Source organism: Drosophila nasuta, chromosome 2R, assembly GCF_023558535.2.
Source record: "Drosophila nasuta strain 15112-1781.00 chromosome 2R, ASM2355853v1, whole genome shotgun sequence".
In the NCBI taxonomy this organism is placed as follows: Eukaryota; Metazoa; Arthropoda; class Insecta; order Diptera; family Drosophilidae; genus Drosophila; species Drosophila nasuta.
Window position 1 is genome coordinate 17,005,042 of NC_083456.1, and position 25,642 is coordinate 17,030,683.

At 42.9% G+C, this 25,642-nt stretch overlaps 1 protein-coding gene across 23 annotated transcripts in view; it reads right to left on the minus strand.

Moving 5' to 3' along the window:
• Positions 1–2,837: 2,837 nt before the first annotated feature.
• LOC132786097 (protein lap4) overlaps positions 2,838–25,642 on the minus strand; it is a 64,948-nt gene continuing 42,143 nt past the window's right edge. For 10 of the 23 annotated variants that reach the window (XM_060792494.1, XM_060792518.1, XM_060792497.1 and 7 more), the window contains 8 exons: positions 22,708–24,117; positions 22,066–22,392; positions 18,396–18,525; positions 17,169–17,496; positions 9,390–9,860; positions 8,724–8,859; positions 8,068–8,247; positions 2,838–5,765 (listed from right to left, as the gene is read on the minus strand). In XM_060792494.1, the coding sequence (XP_060648477.1) occupies positions 4,086–5,765; positions 8,068–8,247; positions 8,724–8,859; positions 9,390–9,860; positions 17,169–17,496; positions 18,396–18,525; positions 22,066–22,392; positions 22,708–24,117 (4,662 nt within the window). In that variant the 3' untranslated portion in view covers positions 2,838–4,085. Of the gene's footprint in view, positions 5,766–8,067; positions 8,248–8,375; positions 8,662–8,723; positions 8,860–9,389; positions 9,861–11,523; positions 12,827–17,168; positions 17,497–18,395; positions 18,526–22,065; positions 22,393–22,707; positions 24,118–25,642 lie in introns of those variants that run through there. The other 13 variants (XR_009632405.1, XM_060792501.1, XM_060792495.1 and 10 more) reach the window with 13 other exon arrangements.

Here is a 25,642-nt window from a genome sequence, read left to right on the forward strand (position 1 = left end):
AGCGTAAATGCAAATTAATAATGATAACAAAACGCAATTAATGACAACAAATTAATTATAATGGTCCGCTGAACAAGAAAATAATTCATAAACCGATAGTTGACAGCGGGAATTAAATGCGGTGCACTCAGTATTTACGTGATTATTATTGTGGAATTACGAGAATTAGCAAATCAACACCTGGTGACAAACATCACGACTGCAGGGTATTATTGTATATTCGCTTGCATTTCATTGCTGCAGATAAAACAATTGATTAATGAGAATATCAACTAATTGCTGACTGCGCTAAGAGCGTTGTGTAAAGCAAAACTATTAACTAAACGGGGAAATTATGCAGCCTCACAGTCTCGCCTAGGATCGCGTGAAGTGAATGCTCCTGCTTCTTCTGGTGCTTCTTTTGCTGCTGCTCCTTGCGATTATTGTGCCAGCTGCTGCGCTTATTTAAAATTTATGAAAACGCATCATCTGCTCAGCACGTTCCATTATTTGCCAGATAACTCAACAACTGGCGGTGGCAAACAGCACGGCGAGCACGCCCAAGGACTAAAGACCAAACCAGAACAGACCAGAGCAGACCCGACCAGGACACCTGCCTGGCAGCATGTGCGTGTGAGTGAGTGCGTATATATGTGTGTTGCACAAACAAACACTGGACATTTTTCACCAGCTTCGACGACTGCCAACAGCAGAGCAGCACCTAGAGTAGAAGCATCTTTACAGAATTTATGTGTGTAATGTGAAAAATTTCAAACAGCAAATGCTGTAAATTTTGTGTGACACCCAACTCCAACAGCAGCAGCAGCAGCATCAGCATCAGCAATAAAGTAAGAAAAAAAATCATAGATATCTCTGTAGGTGTGTCCGGGTGAGTGTGTGCGTATGTGTCATATTTTTGCGCGTGTGGACAAGGACATTTTGTGTTTAACCAAGCATAATCCTATTAAATGTGACAGAGGACGACAATTGGTTGGCGCTTTTGGCGCAGTCAGAGACCATGTAATGAGTGGAGTTCGACTTCTGCCCCATTCCCCCCCAACGCAATGTGGAACGTCAGCAGGATTGTTGGTTCAGTGGAGTGCATTAAAGCGCAACAAACTGCATTTGTTTTTGACCCACAGCACTGCACAAATGCAATGCATAACAATAACAGTAACATGAGGCAGAGCAGCGTGGGCGCTGCTTGCAGGAAAATGAGATTTTGATTAATGCGCGACGCATTTTGGTGGTGCAGTGGTTGTTTCGTCTGTAGTAGTAGTACTGTTAGCATTAGATGCGACATTTGCCGAAATGCCCGCAGCGTCTGCAGTTGAAGTGTTGCACAAATGCAAATGCAGGCATGGCCTCAAGGGCATATGCACAAGGCAACAGGAGCAACGCACAGCAGAGGGCAACAGGACAACGGGGAGTAAGGGTGTGGGGGAGAAGGGATTGCTGCGCATTCATTTGTCTTGCTCAATGCAGCATGCACTGGACCTGCTCGGTGCAGAGACTGTGCACTTGCCACATGCAACAAGGTTTTGCGTCAGTGGCAAAAACAGCAACAGCAGCATCAACATCAGCAGCAGCAACAGCAACAGCATCATCCAGTAGAAGGCAGTTTTCGACGACTAGTTTTCGTAGTGTAATTCAATTGGTTGGCATTAAATATTTAAAATGCTGACGCAGGTATCTTCCACATGCATGTGCGAATACGAGTGAGTGCATTACACACACACACACCGAGAGACTTGCTTGACTGCAGAGCGCGCACTTGAAATCGAATTATGCACATTGCACATACGCAACGTGAGCCCGGTAACGCTCGACGCTCAATGCTCAATGCTCAAACGCTGCCGGTGTCAAGCGCTTCCGTTGGCAACTTTACTACGTTGTCGAGGCAAAACTTGATGTGCTTTCAGAGCGCACAACAAACTCTAACGATTTTTACATTAGCAGCACCCAGCACCAAGCACAGCACGCCCACAGATGTACATAGATGTTAGATGTATATGCGCCCCAGCTGCTGTCTATCTTTTTGACTACCTCAACAGACAACGTCGGAAGACATTTTGTTGTGCGTTCTCTAAAATGGCAACGCCTTCCGTTCCATGCCATTTAGCTAGCTGCCAGCCTCGTTCTGTCTGTCAAGGCATCACTGACTGTTGCTGCCACACATTGCGCGCGTTGAATATGCTAGCTGCTCTAGTCGTAGATACACTTTTGTTTATTGCTTGCCTTTAATTTCCTTTAAATATTCCACAAGCAAGTCGAAATATAATACATAAATTCGAGCGCAAGATCCGCTACATCTGAAAAAAAAACCAATATCAGAAGCTGCTACGTGACTCACAACTTACTTCCTTGCCAGCATCAGTTGATTGAGTACATAGCTACAAAAAAAATGTAGTCTCTATCTGTATAGAGAGATGTGTTTCATAATATTCTTCAATTTTCAATGTATACAAACCTTTCTGCATGAACTAATCGTAATTATTAGAAATAATCACTATATTGCATTTAAGTGATACACACAGATTATTGTGCTATTGATAAGCTCTTCTCATGCCAATTTCCACAGTCATCGAAATGTGATTGGGGTCCAAAATGAAAGGTCGTTTGGGCCAGGCGTGTTTACTACTCATCTGATAACTTGCCAAACTGAATACAAAATTTATATAAAAATGCCGCACGTGACGTGACGGACTTTATAGTGTCAGTCTATAATCTACTACCACACTGAAAGCCATATAAAAATGTCGAGCTCTGCTGGGCCATTTGGCATAATTACAGGCAACAGCAGCCGCAGCATTCGCATCATCGGACGGCGTCGCTCCAGGGGAGCAGTAAAAGATTGGTTTAAAAATAAAAAATGAATTGAATTGTTTATTACATTGCAACAATGTTTTTGTCAGTTTATAAAAAATGGTTTTTACTCGCTTACAAACTAAATGTATAGTATCATATATCATATAGGTATTATATCATTTTGCTCGTATTGGTTCTTTACAGTTTAAATTTATGGATTTAGAAACTGACTACCTCGTAACTTTTAAATTGTGCTTTGTATAATCGTATAATAACTATGTACTACAACTACAGCCACTACTCTATAAAGTAGACTAATGCAACACTTATCAATCGCTCTATTGATAACTTTTATCTTGTGTTGCATTGTGTTGTTTCAGTGTGTGTGTTGTGTCGACGCTTAGAGCTAAACCTTAAGCTTAGGCCCAGTTTTAAAGGTGGGCAATCGGAATGCTCGGAGTTCATATTCATATTATAAAGATAGTGTGGAGGGGGCCATCGAAATGTAAATACTTTCATCGGCTGGACGCCATTCTTAACTTTTGTGCTAAAACAAAAATACGATATTTAATTTGTATTCGCCTTTTTGGGGAAATCGAAAACGAAGCTTAATGACAAATTAAATGCAAATTATGTGTATGTGTGTGTGTTTGTGTTACGGGTAAATGCAAAACAAAACAAAATGAAATTATTTAAATAAATTAAATAAGACTTTTGTTGAGTGTTTTTGTTCGCGTTCTCCTTGCATTAATTGTGGGTAATGTTAATGTGGCGGCTTGCAGGGACTTTAATTAAATTGTTTTTTTTTGCTATATTTCTATTATAATTGCATCCTCCGGTTCATCCTCATGTTGCACACATTATTTTGATTAGTAACAAATGAGATTTAAATGCAACGACAAGTTAATTTGCACAATTAATTAAACAATTATTTTTTATATACATATGCATATTGATATCTATGTATATACATATGTACACACATAAATTTGTATTATATATATATATATTTATATATGTCTAACGGCACATTTTACAATGCTCCTTCGCGCGCTGATATGATCTGATTGTGCCCAAGTCTGAGCGGCGACAAAAGGGTGAACGAAATGGTGGCGGGTGAGGGAAGCGGGTGGCGATGACGATGTTGATGGGTTTTGTGAGATATGTACGCGATTGTACATACATATCGCTTAAATGTGTATGCATGCTGGAATGTATGCGTTTACTTAATACTCCATACAGACCATGTGTCGTATGCGCAATTTGTCGTTCTCTATCGTTGTTCTATCGTCGCTCGTTTATTTCTTCTTGCCCTTACGCTTGTTTTTGCTGCGGTTGCCGTTGCCGTTGTTGCTGTTGTTGTTGCTGCTGCTGGTGTTGCTTGTGCTGCGTGCGGTTTGTTTGCTCGCCTCAAGCCTGGGAATACCGCTGGTGACAATGTTGGAGACAGTACGTGTGGTGGTCACCACACTGGTGCTTGTCGGTTCACCAGCTGCCGCCGCTGCTGCCGCACTTGGCACTGCCTCTGTGGTTCTTGTCGTCGTCGTAATGGTTTCGCCCTGTTGCTGGTCAAAGATCTGACGCTGCGACTCACCAGCATTGAGCAGACGATTGAATATAGCCTCGCCAGACTCGTCGTCAGCTCTCGCCCGACGTCCTGACTTCTTCTGCTTCTTCACCACCTCGGTGACCGTGACAACAGCAGCACTATCGCTGGCCGCAGGCAGTGTGTATGTGCGTTGCGTCTCCACCACTGTGCCGCCATCGGCGCTGAGCAAATCCTCCACGGACTTGCGCAACTGTTTTGAGATCTCGGCCAGCGCACGCTGCTCGGCCTGCAGTTGAGCGAGTGTGTCGCCAGCCGAGCCACACGGAGATGCGGCTTGTGGCTCCACCTGCTCTGTCGTCTCCGCCTGCTTTATGGTGGTGTAGGTCTGTGACTTTTGCAGCTTGCTGCCTGCGTCACCTGTATTGAGATTCTCGATTACTTGTGCGCCCTGCACATAGGCGACATTTAGCTGCTCCTCCGCGTTGTCTTCCTCGTCGGAATCATCGCTATCATCGTCCGAGGAGTCGCTGCTTTCGTCATCCTCCTCGTCATCATCGTCCTCGTCATCGTCGTCATCCTCGTTCATGGCCAATTGGCTGGCCAATTTCCCGATGATGGTGTTGCGATTGCTGTCCCTTATCAGCTCATCAAGAATCTGCTGATTACCGTTCTTGGCATCGTCTTGACCCCGAGTTCCACCACCAGACGGCGCCGCTGTAATGCCAAAGTCAACAACATCATCCATGGCATCACCATAGGCGCTCTCATCATCATCGTGCGCATCTACATAGATATTCTCACCCTCACCCTCCTCGTCATCGTCGTTGTCCTTCTCCTCGTCGCTGTTCTCCTCGAGGCTCTTTTGCAAATTCAATTTGACGCGTTCGTTCTCCAGCAGCTCCTCAAGTACATTCTTCATTTTAGCATTTAACGACAGCTCCGACTTGCCGCCGCCAGTGGGCAGCACAAAAGTTTCGCTATGCAGCAACGCTGTTGCACCCTGACCCATCAGCTCGTCCTGGTCAAAGGGCGAGCCGCTCACTTGAATGGTGCGAGCGTTGCCATCACCACCGATGATGGGATTCAGCACCTCCACAATGGTAGTCTCCTTGGCCAGGGTCTGGTGCAGCGTTAGCGGCGTTGCTTTAATGCGAACCTTGCCCGACGATACGCTCTCAATGGACGATGGCCCATAGGCGTCTGCATCGTGGCGCAAAAACAATTTGTCACTGGTTGCCTGCACTGTAACAATTGAGGCGGTGTCCTCTTCCTCCTCCTCCTCATCTTCCTCGTCGTCGTCATAGTCATCGTCGTCGAAATCATCATCCGCCTGCAGTTCCAGCGGCGGCAACGTAGCGTCTAGAGAGCCATCGTCAGACTCTGGCACTTGCAGCTCCAATGAAATGATGCGCTCTTTGCAGGTCTCGACCTAGATACATTGGAATGCGATACGTTGTGCATTTGGTTTGATGGTTTTTGTTTTGGGCTAGCAACTAATGAAGGCAACAGAATAAACCAGCACCGAGCAGAGACCATAACCCCAAGAGGCATGCCAAATAATCTAGTATACATATAAAGTGGGTGCAAAGATGTTGTGCCGTAGAACATTTGATATAACAGAAAACATACGCAAATAGTGGGAACAGTAAAGATGTTAGTGTGAAGAGTTTAACATAGAATGCAGATAGTTTGCTGTACAATTTAGAATTCACATTGAAACCATTTCCATTAAAGCCAAATATATTATTCCTTGCATAAAACTGGTTCAATCAATCAACACTTTCTCCTATATCACACTTTGATTTAATTTTCTGACATTCAGTTGAAATATTAAACGAGCTACGAGACTGCATAAATTGTTGAAAATATTGCAATGCAAGGAGAAACTATGAAGCGTGATTGCGAAATAGATGGAGTAGAGCGCACTTAAAATAGACCCCAAGGATGTGAGATACTTGGCTGCAGTTTGCAGGCGGAGAATTCGGGACGTATGCGTGATGTGAGAGTGTGACGCAAGCAGACAAAAATTGCCTGCGTTTGCTAGCTGGTCGTTGTCAAAGTAAAAGGATTCTTCTAGAAAGACGATAAGCTGAGGCTTGTGTCGCTGACAGGCGGCACCGCACTGCGGGCAAACTGAGAAAACAGTTTTGCAAGTGTCCCGCAGTGCATTTGGGTCAGCCCTGAGGCGTGGGCGGTTGTATGCCAACTGCTGCCTCGGGCAAAGTTTTAACTCTCGCATTGCGTCAAACGGCAACAAAAGCGGCAGGGGGTAATGCAGGGAACGAGAAAGGAGGGGTAATTTTTGTGCCGTTGACATTCTAGACTGAGTCTCGTTTGTAGCGCTTCCTTCCGCTAACAAATTGAAAAGCAGAGCGTTAAAAAAAAAAATCAAATGAAAAAGAAAAAAAAAAACAAAACTCGGATTGTGGCCAAAAATAGCATCGGTTTGGCTATAAAACGTATTGCGGCGTGTTGGGTTTTATTCCGATCGAAATCATTAAAAGCAAAGCCAGGCGCCGCAAAACAAAAACTTTTGCTTTAATTTTAATGGTGTTGGCCATAAAAAAGCAGCGCGTCATTATAATGCGTTTGCATACTTAAAATGAATCAAGAATCAAGCCCCAAAAAGCGTAAAAGTGGCGGTCGTCGCCGTCGTCATCGTTGCTTTATGGACACGTGACAACAACAAACCAAAACCCAGCACACAAAACACACAATGAAACTCTTTGAAGGTTAAGCCCAAAACTGACACAGGCCCCACTGATGTGAGTCGAGAGTGAAGAAGAGTGCTGGAGAAGTGTGCTTGAAGATGTTATAGAAGGGGTCGGCGGTCTTAAAACCGCGACACTTAAAATACAACAATAACTGGAAATGATTTTGCTGTCGCTCGCTGAGAATCTGACATCCTTTTCACGTAGGTGGCTCACAAAAGTAGCTTATTGTCCTTTTTTATGCGCTGCACTTCACCAGCAGCAACAGCAACAGCAATATCAGGAGCAGGAGCAGGAGTAACAGCAACAGAGCTACAACAGCTTCAGGTGGGTGTTGTGCTCAAGGATGGGTGACATGCCCAGAAAGGAACTCGCGCAATGTCAACAAAGCCACTGCGAAACTCTAAGCTGTGTGGATATTAAAATTTACTTTGCTCAAACAGCAAAACAGCAACAACAACAACAACTGCAAGCATTTGTGGGAGGCCACTTACAAGATATAAAGATACTCCTTAGAAGACTTTTACACAGTCTGCAGTCTATCTAGTCTGTGGTCTGTTTTGTAGCCTCTAGGCAGGACATTAAAATCATGAGCTCTATAAAATAATTAAGAGTGTGCTATGTCTACGAATCTGGATGAACGAAAGAGATGTTTGGCTTTTTATTATATACAATGCGATGCGAGTGATAGAGTGAGATTCGAGTGCACGGTGCAATGTAAGTTTAATGGGTTTATTTTGTTTTCCTTTTTGTGGACGGTGCAAAGTACGTGAACGTGCACAACTACAAAGAACGGAGAATCGTATAACGATAACGATTACGATTACAATTTCGATTACGAGTAAAGAGTAAAGAGAACAGAAGCGGCTTCCAACCAAAAATGTATGTGAAACGCATTTTGCATTTTGTTGCTACGAAACGAGACTCAATTTTGGTGCCAATTAAATGTAATAGATATATACTTAGGTAGGTGGGTGGATAATTTGTCTTTAGATTTTTGTTTTCTTTGCGTTATCTAACCTCCGTTTCGATGATTTTCTCAATGTACTCGACGGTGCGCAATTGAGGTTGCCCCGTTATGGGGCAGGGCACCTCCTCAGTGCGTCTCACAATTTTCTCGTCGAGTATTTTCTCGCGTTCGCGCACGATGACCGGACCATCGCTTGATTTTATGGCAATTTTTGGAAAGACTATTTTCGGCTGCATTATGGGCACAGACAGAAAAAGAGAATGGGGAAATAAAGAAAGAGAGAGAAAGACAGAAAGATAAAGAGAAGTTTATGGATGATTTTTTTTTTTTAAAGAATTAATTTTTAATTCCAATCTTTCAATTTTGCAGAGCGTGTTTCTTACTGTTTCGCTTTAGTTACATTTTGATTGAACTCTGGCTCTTCATTAGTAACATTTTTTTTCGAGCATGAAACATTCTTATGATTGTTCGTTTAGTATTTGGTATCTTGTTGCGGTTAGTAAAGCAAAACCATGTAGCTCTATGGGTTGAGTGTTGATTTCTTGCAAATTTTGTTTTGATTTTCTTTTTTCTGGTTAAGATGCTCAGCCAAATTCCTCAGGCATATCAGTTGATTGTTTTTATTTATTTTGGAGGGGGATTCGCTTGAAAGTTGGTTAGTTGGAGCTGCAAAAATTTCGGCACGGCATGCACATTAAAAACTTACCTCGCTGGCTCTTGATTCATGTGTGATCAAATCATCGGTCATTTTGCGCATATTCTTAATCACATCCTGTGCCTCGACAGCGCCCTGTTCCAGGGAACGTAGACGAGCCGCACGCCATGAGGCACGCTTCTCGGCGCTGCATGAATGAACAAGAAGACGTTATTAGTGAGCTGTCCAAGCATAAAGACTAGATGCCAACCAAATAGAGAGAGCTGCAAGAAACTCAGCAACGGAAGCTAAACTTTTGCTTCATATTTACCCAAAGTATTTACAGAAGAAAACAGAGTGAAGAGTGAAGACTTAAACAAACACCAAACTAAATAATACCGCAAATAAGATGAAAGTGTTTGTCTAATTACAGACATAGATTCAGATACTTAGGCTTAATACGTGAGGTACGAGTACATAGAGACATAGAGAGTGTAAAGTTACATAAGTTTGACTTCTTAACTTGGTGTGTGTGGGTGCTTCAATTATGTGTGTTTGTGAGTGTTCCTTTTTGGGATGGTTGCCTTTGTAAATGCCAAAAGGCAAACTGGGAATCTGAATATAGTCTGCCGCCTACACGCCTATGCTATGTACAGCTGGACACATTTGACCGGCGACCTGTGACCTCTGCACGCCTGTCAACTCTTTCGACTTTCGACTGCCATGCATACAACTTACTTCATCAGGGCACGACTCTTGCCCGTGGGCGTCGTCGGTGATTGCGGCACCGATTGCTCCTGCTCCAGCTCCAGCTGCTGCATGTACTCCTCGACTGTGATGCCCGCTTGGCGAGCTGCTGCTGCCAGGGCACGGCGTTCGGCTTTCAGTGTGCGCACGGGTATCCGACTGCCCGTGGGCGTGGCAGGCTGTTGCTGCTGCTCCACCTCCACATCCTGCTCCTCCTGAATGGTTGGCTCATCGGGTTGCGTCTGCTGTTGTTGCTGCTGTTGCTGCCAAAGACGCTGCTGCAATGCGGGCGGCATGACAACTTTGACCTTTGGCTTGGGCAACAGTGAAGGTTTGGGCGCATCATTTGCAGCCGTGGGTGTGGGCGTGGCCTTGATAGGTTGTTTCTGCCTCTGTTGTTGTTGCTGTTGCTTGGGTATTTTGCTGGGTGCGCGAATTGTCTGCGCTTGACTTTGTGCGGTTCTGTCATTTTTCGTGGATTCAAAATTGGTTGTTGTTGTTGTTGTGATGTTTTTGAATTGTGTGCAAAGTAAAACACATACATATAAGTATCAGAGAAAACAAAACGAAGTTGTTTGGCCAAACAAACGAACAAACAAACAAGTACTTATTTCTGCAAATGTGTGTGTGTATGAGTTTGTGTTGAATGCGGTTAGCACATGATATGAGCAGTTACAAAAACAATGACGTTAATTCCATTTTAGTCAGATGCGAACGTGCGTGCGGCGCCTTTGCTTGGGCATGCAACAAACTTTCGCATAACAAGTCAAATTTGTTGTAATTAAAAACCAAGAAACACATTGCAAACTTTTGCTCCCAGTCCCCCGTCCCCCCACAAGCCCAACTCTCCCAGCCCAGAAAATCCCAGTGACTGACAAAATCACTTTTTGAACAACTTTGCCAACAAGTGCAATAACATGGCAGCTGGAGATTAGCGTGTTAAGGCAGACAGCCAAAGCACTGAACCGGAGACATACAAAAAAAGTGAGAGAGCAAGAGCGAGAGAGCGAGTGAGAGAGACGGGCAACTGGCAACTGGCAAAAGCAGAGCTAAAGCCAAAGCTCGAGACAATCCCGGCCAGACACGGCGGCGTAAGCCATGTGCAGTTGCATGTTAGCAAAGTCGTAAAACTTGCCTTGCCAGCTCATACACTCTCCCTTTTGCTCTTCCTTTCCCTAACTTCAGCATATTCTCTCGCTATAGATATGCACAGATAGTATGCAAAATTAATTTTAAAAGAGTGAACCAAAACTATTTGCAATAAGGTTTCATCTGCCTGTATTATCCTCAGCCACATCTCCACTTTTCACTCTCTGGGTTTGTGACGAACTTTGTGGCCTGATTTTTTTTGGTTTTACTATACCATTTACCAGCGAGATTCTTACGAGTGGCTTTTGTCTTAAACAAATTGCTACACACTTTCGGTTCTAGTTTAATTCGAAATTATTCGCATGCAACAGAGAGGCGGAGGCAGAGCAATGGCTACAACTTCTGCTTGAGTGATTTATGTTTTTCAATTTACACGTGGCCGTAGGACTGAAAAGCGAAGAGAAGTGGAAACAGAAACCGAGAAGGAGAGAGTGTGAGTTTGAACTAGAAGCCTCTGTAAGCCCGTGTCATGGCTGAGAACCTGGAACCTGCAACGTTCGCCCGGCCAAGTGCGTCGAGGCTTGACCGGACCAAGCAATTGCACTTGTTATATTTTCCTTTCGTTCTGTTTTTCGCGCTGCCATTTGCTCGGCTCGTTTTATTCAAGCATTTGTCCTTTCGACTTTTAAATGAACTTCGCCCTGGCCCCCAAGAACCTTGCCATCTGCTCAACATTGTATTTAAACGCGTTCAACTTTTGCAATTGACAGATTTATGTTTGGAATGCCCTTTGCAACTTTCTACAATGAACTTTAGTTTTCCGTTTTAGCATTTTCAATTGCAGTTTTTAGTTTTAGTTGGGGGCGGAATAAAGGTTTATTTTGCAAAGTCTGCAATCAATATGTCGCTAATTGTTTTGCGCTGATTAATTTGGTTAAAAACAAATAACCATAACCCACCGTAATACAAATAATGATTGATGTGCGAACAAAAGTTATTAAATATGTATGTATGTATGATAATAGACTGCAAACAAATTGATATTGCTTTTGTTTTGCATTTTATTTATAAACATTCTTCTTCCATTGTGATTGTTTGTTCGATGCAGTAATAACAAATACATTTATGTATGGCACATGTTAATCAAAAACAAGAAATGAGTTGGAAATGTGTGTGATATATATCCGTTGTCCATGATGCACTCTATATATATATGCATATATTTGTATACGTAAAGTTATCTTAGAATATTAATATTAATACATGGGGTTCGAGAGTAAATCAACACATATCATCAAGTACAATATATATAAGTATATGTATGCATTATAAATATTTATAAAATATATCAAAAACTGTAACGCTGATAACAACGTATTTCATACCACATAAACTTAACGTGCATTCGTATGCAGGAATATCTTAAAGAGCTGCGCATGGAACTATATATGTTATGGGGATGGGGAACAACTAACAATACATAAATCGAGGCAGTAATCGTGACACATCTGAACCTATGTTTAATTTCAAAATTCAAGTAGATAATGAACTACACGTGTCTATGTTTGATTAGGCACTTTCTGCCGGAGAAACAACGAGTACATAAAATGTAATTAGTCTTCTTGTCCTGCTCTAAAAATCATTACTTTTAATTTAATATTTTTCCCTTTCCTCCTATTTTTTTTTTAAATAACAATATTCGTGTAGTATATGCTAATAACATAGCTCTTGGCACCTGAAGAGGGAGTGTGTGAGTGTATATATGTGTGTGTGGGGGTGTAACTGTAGGCGTGCTCGGTGCGTGAGAAGTTTCAAAACGCTGCAGGTGTGTGGGTGTGAAAAGCATTTTAACTGCATTCATTGCATTCTTCTTTTTTTTTGTGTTCACAGCGTTTTGAAAAGAGTAGGACTAAAAGGACTTCAAATAATAGAGGTAAGTGAAAAAAGTGTGCTTATTAAGTGGACGTGGGTAGAGTATATTAAAGTAGTAGATTTACGAACTTAGCTATTAACATTTTAGTAGTCGTAGTCGTAGTTTGAGATAGTATAAAAAGTAGCTGCTTATAAAAATGTGCTTTATAATGTAGGCTAAATAGTTAAAGTTTCAACCCCCTATCATTTTGTTTAATGCTTCTTATAGTCAAAATCTCTCGTTTATATAGGCTACAAATATACATACATATAGGTAACTAGTTCGTTAGTTAGAATATCGTTAACTTAGTCAATAAAAGTGTCACATTCTCATTGCAGTGTGAAAGTGTTGTGAGTGTGTGTGTGTTGTGGGAACTTAGTTTTAGTTTTAGCATCTAAATACTGCTTCAAGTTCGTCAAGTGGATTCCTGAAAAAAGTTCGTGGTAAGCAGAGAACAGAAAGTTTTTTTTGTTTGTGATATACAATTAAACAGGTGCACTTTGTTACCGGGCTTGCAGGTTGAAAAAACAATCAAAAACAATAAACTTATAATTTTTGAAAAAAAAAAATTGAATTTAAATTAGTGCTGGCAAAGAATGTTTCAATTCGCTGGTTCTGGTTTTGGTTTTTAGTGATGCTGCCAAGTTTTTTTTCACTTCACTCACTCTCTGAGTGTGACTCGAAATGTAGCCGGGGTTTTTCCAACTTTAATTAATATTTATGCGCCAAAAGCAACAAACAAAATCTACAAAATAACAATCGAGAAGCAACCACAGAGTAAAATAATAAACTGGAAAACAAAAAAATTGTTTTCAGAGATGAGAAGAGAAGAAAAAAAATAACAGATACAAATACACATACATATAAAAAGCATCATTAACGCCCTCATTTTAGCTTAAGGTCAAATTATGCTTTTATATCTGAAATACATACACACAGACACAGCGACTCACAGATAGCTAAACTGCGATTTGCATATGCGGTGCGGTCCATTTGTGGAACGAACGTAGCGCCAACGCCATAAAATATAAATTAATTTATGCGCAATCAACAAAACATAAATATTTTCATCTGCATAAAATCACAAAAGCGGCCCAAGAAGCTGCGGTCACAAACCTGCGTACATAAATGTAAATATCAAATAAAAAACACAAAAAATCTACAACAAAAAAATGAAAGAAAAAAAATAAATAAATACAAAAAAAAGAACAACAAAAAAATCATCAGAGAAAACAAAACAAAAACTAAAGCTGACCAATTGTCTTGACGTCGCGCGATGAATTCAAGGGCAACCGCTGCGCCAAACCGCCAAAACCAAACCAAATGGCCAAAAGCCAATCGAAAGCGAGAGCGAGGGAGTCGCGAGTCATCAGCATCTGAGCGATTCGTGATTCGGTGGTTTTTGGTTGGCCGTCGGACACCGCCGCCGACTAGAAATAGTTCATAAATTATCAAACTATAAATTAGCCGATTAATGCACAAATAATAATTCGATTGCGTTTTGCCGCCGCCGCCGCCGTCGTTGCTGTTGCTGTTGACGTCGTCGTCGCTGATGTCGACGCTGACGCCAACGTTGACTTTGTCGCCACGGAAGCCAAACAAAAATTCATAAACACGGATCTGGCGAGAGCCTTTGTGCTACACAATTTTTATAGATTTAAACGAGTTTAATTTGAATATAAATACAAATCGCAATCGAGAACATTGCGATGCCGGCTAATTTGGTATTTGCCATGGCTTTTTTAGTGGCAATATTTATATATATATATATATATATATATTTTTTTGTTTCTTTTCTTCTCATCTTTGAACGCAATTCTTTTGTCTGCTTTATGGCAAAAGCCGAAACGTAAATTTATGCGTTAAAAAAAAACATACAACAACAAGACAAGAGCAACAAACTAGTAGAAATTCTTGCTGGGAAATTTTAAATAGGTTATTAACATGTTTATCTTCTTTTTCTTCGTTATAAATTCCAAGGCCGCATCGTTCGGCAACATAATAACACACATTTAAATTTATGTAAATTTGTGTTGTAAGCCATTTGGTCAGTCGGATGGGGATCGAGTCGACGACGGTGACGACGAGCTGCGCAAAATTGCCTTCAAGGTTAACACACACTGAATTGTTAACTGCGACTTACGAGTCGAATCTTGTTTGTTTACAACAAAGTAAATTGAGTGAGAAATATTGATGATGTTATTACCAATTAGCAAAGCGATATTTTTTGAGTTACACTTTAATACCAAGCATAGCCCAACATTAGAAAGGTTCAAGTGCCTTGTGTTTCCTGGTATTGGCGTATCATATTTTGAAGTTCTTGTTTCACCTTTTCCTTTAATTTTTTTTCTCTTTCTTTTTAGTGCCATTTAATGCCCTTGTTGGAGACGCCTTCGCGTAATGAAATGTACATAAACATTTCAGGCAAAATTGTTCTTTGTTCTTTAGCGTTCTTTCCCCTCTCCTGGTCGACCACCAAGCAGCCACTCTATCAGGTTTGGTCTATGTAATATTTTCATAGCCCCATCTTACATTTAATTCGCAAACACACGACGACAACGGACAGCGTCGTCGTCGTCGTCAGTGGCTTCCTTTGCGGGTTCCGATGTCTTAAGAACTGCTGTTTCTGTTTCTTTTTTGTTGTCCCCGCTAAATGATATCTTGTGTTGTCATCCTTCCATGCGCTTGCGGCATGCTAAAGGCCAATCGACTTTGCCATGAAACTTGCAACAAGCTGTTTACCTTTGTATACCACTTTACAAAAGATACATAAAAACAAAAACATAGTAGAAGAGATTGATGTGATGCGCTTAAGCTACCTTTTCAATTGGTAAACAGTTGCTGCTGTAAGGGTATTTTATGTTTGTCATTTATAAATTAGAATTTCCATCGTATGCTCTTGCTTGTTTGTTCATATGGCGGGCGGGCGCCGAGGCTAAAATTGTATTAAATTACATTGTTGTTGCTCATTACATAATGCTGCCAGAGTCAACAACTAGAAACGCGCCGTCAGTGACACGGGCTTTGGTCTAAGGCTCCACACTCCTCGAGCTTGGGCCAGGTAGACATGGCAGACATACGTTGCCTGATAAGCTGGCAACCGTAAGTATGTGAGTAACATGAACAGACAAAACGACAGACAGTGAAGCAAAGAAAAAAATGGGGAAAAGTAGGAAAGAGAGAGAGAAATGAGGAACTGACGGGAGCAGGAATGACATCAGCAACAATTCTCACTCGCTTTTTGTAGAGTGTATAAAACAGAGGGGGAGCAACAGTTTAATGCTCTTGGCTAAAGTTGGCGAGGAGTTGCGCATTGCGCTTCATTTGCTACGTGTTGCATGCAACTTATAGCGGCTTGACGACACAAGCAACTCTAATTATAATTGCCACAACGTGCAGTGTGCAGGCAGCCTTTGCTTTAAAGGCGTCGCATCAAAAGAAATCATTAATTTTACCTTCAACTGTTCTTTAGATTGAGCACACGTCTTCTTTGCTTTACATTTATATTAAATCTACTGACTAAATTATGTTTTTGGGGCTGGGTCGTCGCCCACAATCCGACCTTTTGAGTTGTTCATTGCTATTACCATTGCTATTAACGTTGCCTGCTGGAGGGAAGCTTCCCCCCTTCCATTCAGCGTGACGTGGGTAGAGCTCTCTCAGAACGCAATTTGTGGTTTGTTTTGAATGATGAAGTTATCCAATTGCAAAAACAGCTGGCATTGTGCCGGGGGGACTCAATTTTTCTCTTTTTGTGCCAACCAACGCACAAAAGCAACATGCCACGCCACAGCTTGAGGCGATGGCAGCACAACGGTGCGTATACGCGATACTCTAAATAACAAAAAAAAAAAATTAACTAACAAAGCAGAGCAGTGCGAAAACAAATTTCGGCTGCCAGTCAGCTGCAGTTATCTATTCAACAAAGCAAATCTTCCCCCTGTTTGTGTCCCATGCTCTCAAACTAGACGGAGTTATTAAAAATGTAAGCGCCTCACTATCCTTCTTGGTATCATTTGCTCGTTCTCCGGGGCGAGAGGCGAAACATGTTTTTAAGTGGCAGAACGCCTGAGAGCGGCGCTCTGCGATTTACGAGTCCAGACAACGCTTAAGTGCTACTTAAAACTTAAACCGCTTACGGCATACATCTTTCATATGCTCAAGTGTGGGTTGAACTTCAATCTCATCCTTTTTTTCTATAAGTTCTGCTTAGATGTAACTACTTATATATTTTAAGAAGTCCTTATAATAACAAACTATGTTTCAATGATGATGATCAGCTCCATCAGATTGCTGTGAGTGTGTGAGGCGTGTGAAGAGTGAAATAGATGAACTTAAAGTAAGTGTATCATATTATGTAAGGTGCAAGTTTGTGACTGTGTTTTTATGAGCAACTTAATACTAGAGAAAGAAAGAGAGAGAGAGAGAGCAAAGGAAATCAAAGCATTTTCCACCGGAACCAGCACCAAAAACCAAACCAAAAGCCAGCAGAAGAAACTTTACCAATGGAAACCTAAAACTTAAGATGCGAGGCAAATGGAACAAAAAATAAATAAATGCACAAACACCATTAAAAGTGACTAAATTCTGTGTATAGTTGTGTGTGTGTGTGAGAGAGTTTGAGTGTGTGTGGTCTATTGATTATCATAATCGTACAGTGGGATGACCGATTGCGAACGTGTCTGTGCATTGAAATGAAACATAAAATGCAAAAAAGAGAGCAAGCACCAATAATCCAATAAGACTTTCGTCATCATCAAACGACTTACCTAATGTCCTCCGCATCATCGAACTGCGCCAGCACAACATTATCAACGACATCCTTGCGACCGGTCAGCTCGTTATCCTCATCATCATTGTCATCGTTAGCGTCCTCATCATCATCATCATCGTCGACGTCGTCGTCGTCGTCATCATTATCGCTGCTGTTGCTGTTGTCAGCGTTATCATGTTGCCTGGCATCGTCCTTGTCAATGTTGTCATTGGCGGCATCCAATAATCTGGATTTCTTATCACGACGCAATGTTGCAATTTTCTTCTCCTCCTCCTGGCGCAACTTTTCGACTTCATCCTTTGACAGGAATGAAAAAACTTTCTCTGCAGATTGGCGAAATAAAAGGCAAAAGCATTCACATCAGACATAAACCAACACTACACATTTAAATGCCTTCCTCCTAGCGACGAGATACGAGACGAGGCAAGAACTCTCTAGCGACAGCCAAGCAACGTCTTGGTCCAGCCACACAAATCCGTGGAAATAAATTAGGGATTTAAATAAATATCATGCTATGGCGCTCTCGACAACGCTGCTGCTCCTACCCCGTTCACTTTAATCCCTGACTGCAATCGTGGGTACTTCAACTGCAGACTGCCATGCAACCCATTCATAGTCAAGCAGTCTTTTCCCCATCGCGTCTCGTCTCTCTTGCCTTTGTCATGCAAATGCCAGCTCAGACTCCGAGGCATGGAACGCCTCATTTTCTAATTACACAAACCACTGAGCAAAAACCTGATAAAGACTCCCAGCACAAGAAACAACTTGCAGTGGATGCACGTGCTGTTCTATTTCTAAACTGCATCCTAGGTTACTTTATTCTTATCACGAAATTATCAAATTAAGATTATTTTGCATGCTAACCGATTGTTAATTACAATACAGATACCAGGATGAAAATGTATTATATTCAGATTATTATAATTTAGAATTTCTGGCATCAATTTACACTACAACATTGTTCATTCTCGGTGCTGTTATTCTTATCTCAAAAGTTCAACTCTCGAATTACGACTTAAAGACTTTCTCTAATGCTACAAGATTATTTCTGTTGCTGAACTTTGCTCAACATTCAATAATTTAGAATTTAAATCAACGCTTCTTTGTTCTATGAACAACATACAATACTTCGTATTTTATTTCCTTGCGGATTGCTATATTTATCATCACCATTACTCATGGCATTTAATATTTAATGACGCAAGTCAACGAAACCACTCACCTGTCTTTTGTGTGGGCTTGTGTTGATCCTCCATGGCGGACTCAAAGAAGCGTTTTTTATCGGATACCGATTTAGGCACTTTAGTTGTTGCTGTTGCTGTTGACGTCACATTCTCCCCCGCAGGTGATAACTGGAAAAGTGCAAAGCCAATTGTTAGCAAGTCAAAAAAACAAAAGAAGAAAAAATAAAAATCAAGAAAAAAGAAAACAAAATGAAGCATAACATAAAAAGTGATAAAGGTTAATAGTAAAAGAAAAAGAAATATAAACGAAAATATGAAAAGCTGCCAGCTACCGCTGACTTGAGTTGATGGTCTAGTATTTTCAATTAAACGAGTGGAAAAACTGCAATTTTCAAAGTCAAAGTCAAAGAAATCCAAACGGCCATAAACAAAATTGATGGTACTGCACAAGTTTATTAAAAAGCACATGCTACGATGGAGGGGCATTAGTTTGTCTGCCTGCCGCCAAGGGCAGAGGTAGCAACGGGAAGAGGATGTGAGGGGCGATGCAACCGTCGCTTCCGTCATAAAGTGGGCAACAACAGTTCGTTGCGCTGGCATTGTTTTTGCCTCAGGACATATAATTTACGGGCAAGGGGACGCAAATTACAGTTGCGGCGATGAACAGAGAGTGACACAGAGAGAGAACGAGGGCAAAAGGAAGAGAAGGTGTGGCATGTGGTGGTTGCGGGTGGGGCTAGAGCCATACGACCGGGTCAGGCTGGCCATTTATCATCCAGAGTCATGTACTGTCGGTTTTATGCTTTCATGCAATTTCTTCGTTTTAGGCAACATGAGAAGGCCAATGCCAGCAGCATTGGGTTGGGCAGTGTTAGCCGCCGGCCTGAAGGGTTTGCAATGTAGCGAATTGTTGCTGCAACTGCGACGCCAACAACGACGACGACGACGACGACAAAGTCATTAAACGGCAGTGGAAAGAGAGCAAGAGCAAAAGCCAGCGTTAAACTGCACAAATTGCAACCTTATCCTTCGGCTCGTATGGCAACTAGAGATCCGAGTGCAACAACAGACCCCCACAATGGCCAACACAGAAGGCCAGGCTCATAAATAAAAGGAGGCGAACGCAAGCAAGCAGCCAGCTAAAGACAAGAGCATCATGGTAAAGCGATATCAGCAAAATCCCCTTATACCCTGGCTCCTCTTCCAAGCACAGCACAGCACAGCACACACAAAGAACGAGGCGAAAGAGAGAAGTCAAGTACGTTGTTACATATACAAAGCCATCAGGCCAGGAGCCCAGCCGGAGCTAAAGCCAGGACGGAGCTCGAGTCCGAGTCGAACTGAGTTGAGCTGTATTTTTAGCAAAGAAATTAATTTCGTATCGGATTTTTCGATTTTCAATTAAACTCAATACTCGAAGCACACACACACACACATAGACACTCATCCACATGCAGGTCCTTTACATCGACGTCGTATTTTGCCCTTTTTGCCACAACATCGATGAGTCCGAGCAGTCGAGAGTAGCCGAGCTAATAGAAATTTATTGAGCCATGAAAGTGTTGAGAATGTGGCCATTGGCCAAACTGGACACTGTTGGCTGCAGCAGTGCAACCGGTTCAAGCAGTTCTGGTCAGCGCATTAAAAGCCAATAAGCCATTGAATAATTCAAGCACACACACACACACATACAACGCTGCGTATGTGTGATATTTTCTATATTTATCTGGTGGTTGTTAATGTGAGTGTTAGTGTATTAGTGTGATTTCCCTCCGCTATCATAGAGAACTACCAACAGATAGAGTCGCTTATCGCGGGCAATTAACAGTGTTCAAAGATAAGATAAGATTGTGAGATGGTCTCGGAGAACTGGCAAAACTGCGTTGTGGCAAAAAGGCCCAAATCAGTGCAGCGCTAGTTGTCAGTGAGTGTGGCACACATGGCGCACAAAATAGAGCGGAGACTGTTTGGGCGCTCGACTTGTTCAAGGTCATTTTATGGAAATGGTGGCACACAATTTATGAGCGATAGAGAGAGAGAGATAGCTGAGGTCATGGGGGAGTTAGAGGTACGTGCAGTGGACGGACAAAATGAAAAATCCAATTATCAAGATATCGAATTACAGAATTTTTATTTATGGTAAACGTAAAAATATTCAACTTGTTTCATCGTTTTGTTAGTCAAAAAATAAATTACGAGTTAAAAATCAACTTAATGCTGCTACTGACAAAAATTAACTATATAAATTGTAAAATTGCATTTGTAGTTTTTTTTCCGGGGATTTGGATTTCTATTTGTGTATTTCGTTTATGTGTGTGTGTGTGTTTTTGTGTACTTCGTTACTTCAATTTTCTCGTTGTTTCACGTTTTTATTCGTATTTCGCAAAAGAGCAAAAATAAAGAAATCAAATGAATCGACAGACAGCGGGCGGGGCCAAAACTGCAACGCTGCGCATTGAGCGAGCTGCAGCCAACTGTTTCAATCAACGTCAAATTAGAGTCTAGAGCAAGCAGAGAAACAGACAGAGATAGGAAAAGAGAAAGAGAGAGAGTGTGGGAGGAGTGGACCGCCTGCTCAATTTCAACAGCAATTTGTGCGGTGGATTGTGGGTTGGCGGTAAAGTCAACAAAAAGTTGCATCTAATTAGAAAGACAGATGTGGCAGGTGCCCACTGTACGAGTGCTGCTGTGTTGCTCTTGCTACTCCTGCCCACTGTCCAATCAATCAAATAAAAACATTCAAATAAAACTACAGGCGTGGTGGTGGTGACCTGGCCTGACCAATTTGCTGTTGCTCTTTTAATTGATGGGTAAAGAGGTGTTGGATTTTAATTAAAATGCATAAGCTAACGTTGGCTTTATAGAGAGTGAGAAGGTAGAGGGGGGATAGAGGGGGAATTGACGCTGAGGAGCTGTCAACTTGAAAGCTTTTTCAGCAGTGCCGTCAACTTGACCTAGAAAGCAACAGGCGACAGCAGCCAGAGCGCTCAGGCAACTTAAGTGGACAGGTCGATGGGTTTGAGCTGGCTGCAAGAAGGTTGGATAAATGGCAAGTTGCTACACGGTGGTTTCCTTGCCACTCGGTGTGGTGGGAGTTTGGGGTAACGGCGGTTGTGGATGTGATGGCTGTGCCAGCTGTGGTTGCGACTGTGAGCGCAACTTAAAATTAGCCAGGCCACGCAAACCGTGCGGCTTCTGGGCAACCGGCGGCAGCGGTGCAGTGCGCAACTTGCTTGGCTTCTGAGGACGCTTGGGTGGCAAGGGTGGCGGCGTGGGTGATGTGGAGGTGCGACAATTCAATGAGGTGTCACTGCTGCGACGGGAATCAAAGAATGCGGTATTGCTGTAGATGGCCTCCTCCTCGATGGTGGAATAGATTTCCTCGGCCGTCTCATAGTAGTAGCTAACCGCAGATGAGGACGCGGCGGCGGTGGCGGCGGGGGGTTTGGTGCGCAACGACGAGTTCGAGGAGTTAAGCGAGAAGGAGCTGCTGGTGCCCAGTGACGAGGTTGATATATCAACGGCGCGAGAAGTCGTGGTCAGGTTTTGGTAATTACTATTTGAGTCGGGAGTGACCACAATTTCGGAGAACGTTGGGAATTTCATGGCCGCATACGATGGTGTTGGCGAGGTCAAAGGCGACAACGATGACAATGGCAATGGCGATGGCGACGTTGAGACCTTACTACTTGTGGGCGTTTCACTCACCGTAAACTGTGCCGGCGACGCTTGCAGATAAAGCGAACCACCAGCTGCACTACCTAAAAGCATCGCCGCCGAAGCGGTTGAGCCAACATTGGCAGCACCAACCACTTGGCGCTGATCGCCCGGCAGCAGCACCAGGTTGAAAATGGGCTGTGACTGTGTTTGTTGTGTTGGCGTTGTTGTCGACGCTGCCCCACCCAGTGTCAGTTTATTCGGTTGCTGCGGCTGCGGCAAGCTTGCATATTGTACGGGCAGTATTTGGGCCGTGGGAAAGATTTGAGCTGGCGACGCTGGGCCCAAAAGCAGCGGCGGTTGTTGTTGCTGCTGCTGCTGCGATGTGGCATCCATCAGATAGTTAGCAGTGGCAGTGGGAGAATAAGATGTTGATGTTGCGTTAGTGGCGACTGTGGTTAGTCGGTTAGTCGGCGACTCATGCAAATGACGTGACGTGAACTGGGCAGGTGTTGTAGTAGCTGTTGTTGTTGGTGGTGTTCTTGTGTTGTTGTTGTCGTTAATTAATATTGAAGTTGAGGATATTTGTATTGGTGGTGTTGTTGGTGTGGGTGGTGAGGGTGTTTGTGGCGGGGGAGGCAGTGGCAGGCTGTCAATGTCAGTGTCGCCATAATCAAGAAAAGGATTGTTTACCGCAAAATTGTTATTCCCACTGCTTCCCACAAGGGGAATCGGCGGAGCTGGTTCATAAGGCGCACGCAGTTGATTTCGCATCTCATTCTCGCGCAGCAGGAAGTCACGATGCTGTTCCGCTGTCACCAGTATGTTGTCCGGCGAATTCTCATGCACAAAATCATGTGGTCGCCGCTGGGCTGGCGGCAACGCCTCCATGTACAGCGATTCCTCGACAACTGTTGGCTGTGCCAGAGGTGATTTGGGCAGCGTGGCATAGTTGACGGGCGGCGGGGGAGGACTTTCCCGGGGCCGGGTTGAGGCTTTGCTGGTCACGCGCACTGGCAATTTGGCTACCTGGTGTATGGTATTGGTGCTGGCGTCGTGCTCGAACACCGCAAAGTCACCCTGGCCCACATCGCTGGCCTGGAATGTCTCGAGCGCCACGTTGCGCACCAGATCGGCCTTCTTGAGCTTCGGTTTGGGTAACGTGGGCGGCGGCACTTTCGGTCGTGTGCCCGTCAAATTCTCCGTGGACTTGGAGATGACGGTGCTGGGCGTGCTGCGGCCACTGGAATGTGACTGTGACTCTAGTAAATCTTCATTGGAGCGTGAGGCGCTGAAGAAGAATTGGTCGCGCGGCGAACGTGGTGACCTATTGATGGCCTTGGCTATCTGTGTATACTCATCGTCCTCCTCGTTGCCTTTCGCTCCCCCGCGGAAAGGATTCTCACGTTCCAGTTCGCCAGGTCTGTCCGGCGAGGTGGCACGTGAGACACGCTGCAGTTGCGGTGACTCCACCTCGCGTATGCGCGCCACAGCGGGCACAATGGGTGCCAGCTTCTCGGGACGTCGCTCCAGCGTTGAACTGGTCGAGGAACTCGGGCTGGTGGCTCGCAGAATTCCCTTGCGTGGCATGCGGCTGCTGGAAGTGGTGCGTGTGTCCTGCTCCGAGTCGTAGGCACGTGTGAAGCGATCTGGGGTGCGTGACCGCGAGCGTTCGTAGTCGGACTTGGAGCGCTCATCGCCGCTGAGATCGAAGCTCACGGACTTGCGATGTCCGCCCGCATATTCGGGCGTGCTGCGTCCAGAACGGGACGGTTTATAGGGACGGCAATCGCTCTCCGAGTCGCTGGTATAGCGAGCACGTGAGCGATCAAAGCAATCGGAATCGGACTCCGCATATGAGGGAGGCGATTGCAAATCGGCTGGCGGCGAAGAGTCAATCTCTTCCTCATCCTCTTCGATAATGGCATCGATTTCATCGCCCTCCTCGTCATCGTCATCAATGATGTACACTGGTTCAGCCTTCTTGGGCGTAGTAGCAACCTCTTTGGGTTTCTGTTTCTCCTCCTCCTGATTCTCCAGCATCTGCTGATAAGAGTAGCGAGCTCCAGGCGCAACTCGTTCGGGCGTCTGAGTGCCGCGCTGCTATAGGATTTTGGATGTTTTTGGGGGGGTTTTCATTTAGTTTTCTTATTGTTTTTGTTTTGTTTGGTTTGTTGTGCAGCAGCAACTGCTTTTTACACACACACAAAGCATGGAACACAAATTGCAATGTGCGACGTTAATTAAGTGCGAATGTTTGTGTGAGACTGTTGAGAGTTGAGTTTCGAGTTCAATGTGTGTTCAATGATGGTTGTGCTTAGATGGTTTCTTGTGCTCTAGCATGAGTTTTTCTTTTTTTCTTTTCTTTTTCGTTTTCTCTTTATTTTCTGTTTTGCTTGTATTTTTTTTTTTCTTCCTTACGGCGTTTGGGCCACTTGCTCTCGGTTAGCCAATTACCAATGTCGCTGACTGATGATGAGGTGCATTTGCGTTGTTCTGGCCAATTTGCTTGATGGGTGGCATGAGCTGTAGTAGAATGTACAACGCGGTCACGACGAACACACCGAGCGAAACCGCAACAAAAACGAAGACAATGGACAAAACACAATAAAAACAATGAGAGAGAACAACGTACAATGAACAACAGAAAAAATATACATAGATGAAACAAATCAATGACATTGCAGTTGTTTCTAACTTTCCCCCAATCTATGAAACTCGAAAATCTTCTCGAAACTATTTGAAAAATGAATCAACTTGTTGCATTTCTTCGTAGTTACGATAATAACATTTAGATTTAGTTTATTGACATCAAAAATTCACACTCCATATTCCATTTACCTAGGCGTATATAAAATATTTATAGTGTTGAACAACGAACAGAAAGGAGAAACGGAAAACAATAACAATCAAGTATTGAATTAACAGCAGTTTGTAACATAATGTTTTCTTCCTAGTTTTGATTAACATTCAAGTGTTATACATATATATAACAGTTTTTTTTTTCTTTTTTTTTTGGTTTGTTGTTTTTCTTGACCGTTTTTGGACTTATGCGGTAAAAAGAGTTCATACGATATTTATCTATGAGTATGAGTATTATTTAGTTGCGTATTTGGACCTTTTCAGTGTTACACATTTAGCAATAATATACATAATAGACATACGACTCTATATAAACATTGAAGGACAACAATACATATACACAAGTACACGCACACACATGTACATATGTACATGCATATGAATACTGAATACTGTAGACCGCAATATGGCGGTACATTTTTACACGTAATTAGTTCAAATTCTTCTCATCTTAAATAACAGGAGGGACTTTGAGCTTCTTGCTGTTGTTGTGTGCATGGAATTATTATTATTTATAGTTTTGTTTTGATCTTCTTCTCATATTGCACAGTCGAGAGCTAGTCGGTGAGGGGCATTGAAACCATTATTCTGAGAGAGTCAAGAGATAGATTTAGTACATATTAGGTATTGCCACACTGTCATCATCTAGTTCGTGATATAGTTCATATTAGTTAGTAACTCTTTGCCCTTTGAACACGACTAGGCTTAGTATTCATATATATTTATATAGTGTATGTGTGTGTAAATAACATCTTAAAGAAAGGAA